The sequence below is a fragment of the Asparagus officinalis genome, chromosome 3, assembly GCF_001876935.1.
Source record: "Asparagus officinalis chromosome 3, Aspof.V1, whole genome shotgun sequence".
In the NCBI taxonomy this organism is placed as follows: domain Eukaryota; kingdom Viridiplantae; phylum Streptophyta; class Magnoliopsida; order Asparagales; family Asparagaceae; genus Asparagus; species Asparagus officinalis.
Genome location: NC_033796.1, coordinates 17808071 through 17817018, shown reverse-complemented (window position 1 = coordinate 17817018; position 8948 = coordinate 17808071). Strand labels below are relative to the sequence as shown.

The following is an 8948-nucleotide window of genomic DNA, read 5'->3' as shown; positions in this document are numbered from 1 at the left end:
CGGCTGCAGCCAGTCAATCCCGCTCCCTCTCTCTGTCTCTCTCTTTCTCACCCTCAGATTCTGTTCATCACCAAACCAAGAGAGAGAGAGAGAAAGAAACGAGAGGGGGAAAAATGACGACCACATCAGAGCTCGAGGACCCCCTTTCTCTCTCCTCATTCAAACTCTCCCATTGACTCTCTCTCTCTCAACCAAATTGGAAATTTTCAATTTCCCCCCAGTCTCCAAGTCCTCTTCAGATCATAACTCGACCTTGATGATTTCCCCCAAAAATTAGGGTTTCGAGCTCCCAATCCCATCACACAATGCCTCAGTACCAAACCCCCAAATCCTGGACCCTCGTAGGCGCCGGAGGCCATGTCGTCGATGTTGAGACCGCCGTCAAAGATGGGATCTTGGGTAGCATCGCCGGCGGTGCGGTCACCGCCTCCGAGAAGCTCGACCTCAAGAAGATGATCGAGGATTTGGATCCTGTCGATGATATCCCTGCGGTCTTCATCTGCCCTATTTCTCTCGATCCGATGACGGATCCGGTCACCCTCTCGACGGGCCAAACCTACGAGCGATCGAACATTATGAAATGGTTCTCTTTCGGTAACGTCACCTGCCCTACTACGATGCAGGAGCTTTGGGATTATAGCGTCACCCCCAATCGCACGCTTCAGCAGTTAATTCACGCTTGGTTGTCGCAAAAGTATTTGAGGATGAAGAAGAAGGCGGAGGACGTTAACGGCCAAGCTGCTGAGCTCGTTGATTCTCTTAAAAAGGCGAAAGGGCAAGCCAGAGTTCAGTCGCTTAGAGACCTCCGCGGTCTGGTCACCGCCCACGCTTCTACTAGAAAAACTGTGGTGAGCTCTAATGGATTTGGTTTGATTTCTTCGTTATTGGGTCCGTTCACTTCGCATGCTGTTGGGTCTGAAGCTATTGGGATTCTTGTTAATCTAAGTCTTGATTCGGAATCGAAGGCGACTTTGATGCAGCCCGCAAAGTTTTCGCTCGTAATCGATCTTTTGAATGAAGGAACGACCGATACGAAGATAAATTGTACTAAGTTTTTGGAAATGTTGATGGTGGAGAAGGATTTTAGATGGGAGCTAGTATCAAGCTTGAGTCTTTTGGTAGGGATTTTGAGATTGGTCAAGGATAAGAGGTACCCAAATGGGGTTTTGGCTGGAATTAGCATTCTCAAGGCTATTTGTTCATATAGTCAGGTTAGGAGTCTAGTCGTTAGCATTGGAGCTGTTCCTCAGATAGTTGAATTGTTGCCCGAAATGAATTCGGATTGCTTAGAACCTGCATTGAAGATTCTGGACGATCTTTCGACTGTACCCGAAGGGCAATTGGCTTTGAAGGAGAGTTCGCCAACTATACCCAACATGGTGAAGCTATTGATGAGGGTTTCAGAGTCTTGTACTCAAAGTGCATTGTCGATTTTGTGGGCAGTTTGTAAGCTTGATCCTGGTGAATGTGCGAAGATTGCAGTTGAGGCTGGACTGGCAGCAAAATTGTTGCTTGTTATTCAGAGTGGTTCTGATCAGGCATTGAAGCAGAGGTCAGCTGAGTTATTGAAGCTTTGTAGTTTAAATTACACGCCGACTCATTTCATTTCAAAGTGCAAGCTAACGAGAACAATGCAGTGAGATTTGGATTCTTGATTATGAAATGATTATTGTTTCTGGTTCATTGGGGAGGCGAGAACGATGCAATGAGAGTTGGATTCCTGATTATGAAATGATTATGGTTTTTGGTTCATTAAGGAGCAAAGAAGTGTGAATTGGAGGGAGCGCTATTGAGCTGGACGAGATGGGTCTTTTTCGGGCAAGTGTGGGGTATATAATGCTGTGATCCTGTTGTTTATATATTGGTTTGGATGCCTTTGAAGTTTTGCTTAATTGATTGATATAATTTAGAAGAATTGGTATATAGCAGATTCCGCTATGATTATTCTTGCTCAGTGATTGGATGGGTTCCGCCCAAATAAGCCCTTGAGATCGTGTAATTGTCGTAGTCATTCTATTGAAAATTTTGTGCTTGTAAAATTGTTTCATCCAAATTTGGTAAGCAACAGATTAGAAGTCAATAGCAATTTCTTTTATCAAATGTGCTCATCTGCAATATGCTATTTTGTGCTTTGAATAGTGATTATGGAGTCCAAGCTCCATCCGTAGCATATTTGATTATTGTCTGCACTGGAACTTTCCAATAGTTTTGATCCTTCAAGTTTCTAGGACTTAATGTCCTTCCGTAGTTTATGCTTTAAAATTTTTATGACCAGTATTTCTAGCAATCCTCGGTGCGTTACCGGTTGATTCAAACATGTATAGCGATAACCATCATTTGTCAATGGTTTCATATTTATTGTTTTCCCCTGCAATGTGCTAAATTCACTATCCCTTTTGAGTCAAATTTCTCTTCTATGTTGTCTTCTGCTTCTGGTCGGCTTGTAGTCAAATTTCTCTTCTATGTTGTCTTCTGCTTCTGGTCGGCTTGTAGTTTTCTTGAACTGTCGTATACATCATGGCATCTCGTTAGCAATTCCTATTATACACATTGAGGTGACCTGTTTGAAGGCAATGTGGAAATCCTTCAGATGGTCCCTCAGCAGGTGTTCAACTGTAGAAATTTAGGTGACAATGCTATGGGGAAATTGTGAAGAACTCTTATGTAGGAAGGGTGAAATTCCTAGTAGTCGACAGAAAAGTAGGTTGTAGTTTAGTATTGTTTGATGACGGTGTAGTTCATGGCATTTTGTGTCTCGTCTTTGCGGAGGAGGTGATTGCTGTGAAAGGTCAATGGACCACTCTGTAATTTGTTCGAAATCAAAAGAATCGACAAGATTGGATTTATAGACAATGGAAGTAGGAGATTGAATATATAGACAATGGAGGTTGGAGACATGAATCAGATGATGTTGTCGAGGTCGGGAAAGGTGGTGTCTGCGGTCAAGGAAGAGTTCAAACGAGGTCTAAACTACCAACTCAGTTACTGGTGGAAGCAGGATTTACACAATTAAACTGGAGGAGCTGAAGGCAGCGTGAAGTTTCAGGAAAACGTTTGGTGGAAGAATCAGTTATTTGAGAGAAGTGACTGCTTAATCACTGTGGCTCCGACCCATTGAACTACCCTAAATCAGTTAATGGATTGAGGCATTTGATGAAAGATGGGATTTCATATAAGATACCTAAACCCCTAATTAGAACAAATTTAGAAAAGTTGGAACAAGTTTGGAGCTATATTTGTCTTTCAGTCGAAAAAGAAACCAAATTGAAACCCAAGTTGTATCGTCATTTCTTTTGAGGGAATTGTTTGTAACGAAGTTGAGAGGAAACCTCGGTGATCCTGGATCTAAATCTCCATTTGCTTCTTCATTTCATTGGAATTTCTTTCAGTTATGTAATGCTAACTTATTGCAGCAAGCATTGGAGCCTGTTCTTCCAGATATTGATTGATAATGGAGGATTATCGATGTCCAAGCTCAAGCCTTTAACAATTTCCAACTGAAAGAAGGTGACAGCTTGAGTTTATATATATTCAGGGCCTAGCTTCTATCGGCTGCTTGCTACTTTGCCTACTGTGTGATTAATAATCAGATCAATTGAGCTTTTATCCTGACCCAAGCTCGATATCCAGTTAATCACAGTGTTTGTTGCTTATCGAGTCTGTCAAGAACTTAAGGGTGGCATGTTGTCTGCTTTCTTTCCTTGATTGCAACTTTTGGGGCCCCTAGAAATCATTTATCTCCATTTTATCTTCTGCTATCGTGCAGACAACCCTGTAGTGGCTCCAGATGAATCTTTGGCCCAATCCTAATTGTGAGTTCAATGTCAAACAACCGCCTTTACCTATGACTGGGTCGTTTTGTTGACGTGCGTGACATGGTCTGGCTAATCCAAATATAAAATTTGAGTTATATATGTGAACGTGGAGTCTCCACGTGACTTCCGCGTGAAAACGCGGTTGATGCATGAGAACACGAACACGAGCCGGCCCATGAAGGCCCACCCAAATACATCTTATATTATATATATGATTGAGATGTTTAGATTTTTCGGTGATGCAAAGGAGGTGTGCGGTGTGCGGCTACAGTTCGAGCGCAAGGAGATTTGTGAACTTGGCGGCTACAGGGCGTGCAAAAGAAGGGTACACAGAGAGTTTTGCGGCTGGAGATTAAAAGAGCAGTCGTCTTTTTCTTTGTTTTGTGCAACCTTTTGTAGAGAGTTATTTTGTGAGGGATTTGAGAGTTTGTTTGAGGGTTTAGTTTGTGAGTGATTGTAAACCCTAGTTGTAATCTCTCCCTCTATTAGTAGATCTTCCCCCTCCTTGCCCCGTGGACGTAGGCAATTTGCCGAACCACATAAAAATTGGTTGTACTGCTATTTGTGTGATTTGTAATAGCTTTTAGGTTCCCTCGACGCGCAGTCCTAGAGCTGACGATAGGAAGAGCAAATATCCCACTTTGATGGGATATTAGGCTTCAGATTCTTGTTCCCTTTGAGAAACAAGAATTCTTATTGCGACCTGACTCTCTTGTTGTGATGCCGAAGTGCTGCCGAAATTTCCGCTGCGCGCAACAATATATTGTTCTTTATTTCTTTTCTCTTCTTTTATTTTGTTCTTTTTTTTTATTTTTTTAGCTTCTTGGAAAACCTGTGTTAAGACTCTTGGAATTTTCTAAAATTTCATTTTTCTCAATTACGTTTAGGTCTGTGGCATCAATTATCCATCTGTTTATCCTTTTCATACTTTCAACATTAACGTTTTCTTTGCATTAAACACTTTTCAGTTTCCCGTCTTTAAATTACATACAATTTTTTCTTTATTGAAGATAGAATATGGGAAATGCTCTATAAAGATTAGTATTAACCATTGATGTGGGTTTAAACAAATAGAAGAATGACATGCTGAGAAAAGAATTTGTGAAATGCTTCATATGTCTAAGCACGAATTTTCTTTTATCTATTTATTAATTGATTGATACATTTTTGTAGGTACTGTGCATAAAGTGATGTAATTGAAACTTGACTCAAGTTTCAGCAATATTCTAAATTCCTTATTCAGTTCACAACTGAATGTATTCAAATCCAAGAGCTCACGCGCGTCAATCTATACTGCTTATAAAGAATGATTACGGTGTCAATTTTTTTTTTAGATTTTCTCTTTTACCCACTTAAATTTTAATAGTAGTTGTTGATGTCTCATTTATCAAGCATGGGTTTATGTGTGGATTGCTAAGGGAGTTAGGATCATCATACTCCTTTAGACGGCTGGCTCCTGAGCTGTGAATCTCGTCTTGCACATGTAGAATACTTAAGATGTTAGAATTTGGATTTCTGATGGTCCTCCGACGATCAAGTCAGTTCAGAGCTTGAGTGGAAAAGTAAGAGTTAAGTGTTTAGTTTTTTAACAAGAGGATCGCTTACCCTAGGCAGCAGACATTAGTTTCCTTTTATAGCAAACCCGAGAGGTAGATAGGTAAATTCGGCCGAGTCAAGCTGACGGCTCAGTCGTCATTCGCTTTACAGGTGTCGGCTACAGAGAGGGGTGAGTCACCCAGGCATTCAACGTGAGGGCGACAGAACTTGTGTGGTGCTGTCGGGATCCAATGAGTCATAAAAACTTTCAGGGCTGAGGAAATAATGATTCTGATCAATGTGATGGCAATCAACTGTTGGTATATGGCCCGAGGACATACCGCCTTCCGACTCGTCTTCATGAGAGGGACGACAAGTGATTATTCTTGTCTCGATTATGCAAACAGATTGATAAGTACTGTCTTTTTAGTCGGTCTCGCAAGATGTCGACCTGAACTAATGGAATGAAGAGGAGCGGGGTCGAGTCGAATGATGCGGACCAATAAATATCACCTTTTTGTCAGCCTCGCAAGTTGTCGACCCAAAATAAAAGAGGTTGGCTCAGAAGGGCAAGTGAGAATTAATGCTTCAACTTGGCCCTTCTTGGGAGTTGTGCCTAGGCTATTTGTGTCGTCCTGGCTAGGGCAAAGCTTAACTGAAGATTAGTTAATACAGGACATGTGTCTATTGTTAGGAAGAGGATTAACACTTAGGTTATTTGTAAGATATAATAGTAGTAGTATTGATTGTTTATAGTAATTACTATATTAATTGTTATAATTATTATTGAATAATTATATTATTAAATAAATCACTAATAATGGTAGCAGTGTTATATATAGTAGTAGAATTAATTGTTTATAGTATTTAATAACAGGTAATAATATATTGTTATTCTATTATTTAAAAGTAGTATAATTATTAGTTGTTTAATAATAGTATTATAATAAAGTAATTTATGAAATAGCTATACTATAAGTCATTTACAAATCATAATAAGATAATATACTATTAAACATAATATTATTATTTAATAAATAGTATAACTAAATAATACAATTATTTAATAGTATAAATACTATGATTGTTTTAATATTATCACGTAAATCAGGAATTAAACTATTATTATTACTTTTTAAATGAAATAATTATTTGAATAGTATATAAAGTGTATTAAATTATTAATAAATTAGTATATTACTTTATAACTGTTAATAGTGTTATAACTATACTTTGTATAATTATAAGAGATAAGAATAGTCATAAAATAGAATTTTAATTGATTTTGATTATGCTAAATTATAATTATGCAAGAATGACATTTAAATTATAATAATATTTCAAATAATTATTATTATTCATACAATTATTCATGCACAACTTTATTGAATGATTTCATTTATTAACACATAAATACAATTCCTCAACAAAAAATAAATATAACAGTATGCAAGTAAGTATATCTACGTGCACCGTACTAGTTCTACAAAAACTTACTATTCTTTTCTTCGACTTTCAAGAAATTTCAAGCATACGTCTAGTTTTCGAAAATTTAGGCCCTGACTCTGAATTTGCCAAAAAAATTGCAACATCTCGCTCTTACTTCTGACTTCAAACCTATCTTCGTCTTTGTTTAACTGTAGCGACTAATTTTTCATATTAATATTTTTTTTTCTTTTTTGGTATATGGAGTTTTTTTTAGCTTCTTTGTACCATAATTATCCATTAATGTTCAGATAATTTAATTATCTTTTTATATTTTACTTGCTTACACACCTCAATTGGTCAAATATGGACATTCTTAAAACAATAAATGGAAGTTATATAGAATTCATCTTTGGCAACGGGGAAACAGATTTGGGGACTTCGCGTCATCACTAGTAGAAAAACGCATGCCTAGACAAAAAAAACCGTCTAGGTTGCTTCTTCCGTCTAGGTTGATCAACCTAGACGGAAATCCGTCTAGAAAAACCTGTCTAGGATATTTCCGTCTAGTTTGAGACAAACTAGACGGAAATCCATCTAGGTTGCTCAAACTAGACGGAAAGCAACCTAGACGGATAGTGAAATTCCGTCTAGGTTGCTACAGTTCCGTCTAAGTTGCTCCTTTTCCCGCAAAAAAATTCTTTTAAAACGTTGATTCCATGTACATTACATTCACGATATACACAGAAATACATGATTTCTGTATATTTAATATATACATCCAATCCAGTATAATCAATATTCATATTCAATACACACACCCGACAATCCAATCCAAATTACACATCCAACAATCCAGTCCAATATACACATTCAACAATCTATGCCAATATCCATTAATTTCAATAAAAACTTATATTATCTGAATATTTACAACATATACACTAGCAATACTAAAGCGATACATAAATTGTTTAAGTGAACGTTACTACAAAATAAATATATAAATCCCCAACATGTTAATGAGAAATCATGCTATATAATACAAAACCATTGAAAACCAGATTTCTTAAAACTCACATCAAGTGCTAAATTAAGATCAGTATCATGATAACCAATCTCTTTCAGAAGCTCTCTCATATGTAGAAAAGGGCTAGCTAGAGATCTTAGTTATCCACAAAGCGGCAACCATCTCTGATCCACACTGCAAATGCAAACCAATAAACTAATATCAAAATAGTTATCCACAAAGCGGCAACCATCTCTGATCCACACTGCAAATGCAAACCAATAAACTAATATCAAAATAAAACTTAATATAAAAAACAAACACCAATAAACTAATATCAAAATAAAACTTAATATAAAAAACAAACATCAGAAATTGTTCACTAATATCCATCACCTTTTGATGTGCAAGTCCTGCTCCCATACCAACTATTGTAACAAGATGATGAACTGAATTGTCTAGATTAACTCGCTTGCCAATGTGACAGCATATAAGATCGTATATCATATATGCTACTGTCACTGCTAAAGTTTTCATCTATAAAATCTTACACAGGAAAGTTAATGAAAATTTGAAACAAATATAAGGAGAGGAAAAACATACATGATACTAATACCTGCCATGGTGAAGATTTTGATGCTAAAGGACGTACAAGACATCTCCTATGGATTTTGATATCTTAATGATTGAAAAATATTTATACAATGTCTCCTATGGATTTTGATATCTCATATATTGTACACTACAATTAATAATACATTATTTTATTGATAATCATCTATAAAAATGTACCACATGTAGTTTTATCATATGCCTATATTTGGACATAAAACCCAGCATATATGCTTTTGTTCTTGTTTGCTTGTTTACACGGCTATGTTTCAAGTAAATTGCCAGGTCCAAGTTATTGCCTCCTTTTCAATAAATTAATTGTTAACATGGATGAAAAAGCAAGTCCGAATCATCAAAAATAGACATGCTAGTGCTACCCTGCAGTTTGATTGAGATCAAATTATTGCTTTTATGGAAATAACCAATAAAAACAGATGCAAGTGATTTGTGGTAAATATTTGAACTAATGACAAAGCTATACGTCCTGGACTCATAACAGTATACCCGAAAAAGAGAATGCCATGTACTACACAGGCCTGGAGCAAGACATC

General features: G+C 37.1%; 1 protein-coding gene across 1 annotated transcript; it reads left to right on the top strand.

Moving 5' to 3' along the window:
* Positions 59 to 2095, top strand: LOC109833208 (U-box domain-containing protein 30-like). Its single transcript, XM_020400801.1, has one exon. It carries the CDS (start codon positions 306 to 308, stop codon positions 1638 to 1640), a length of 1335 nt encoding a protein of 444 aa, XP_020256390.1. The 5' UTR covers positions 59 to 305; the 3' UTR covers positions 1641 to 2095.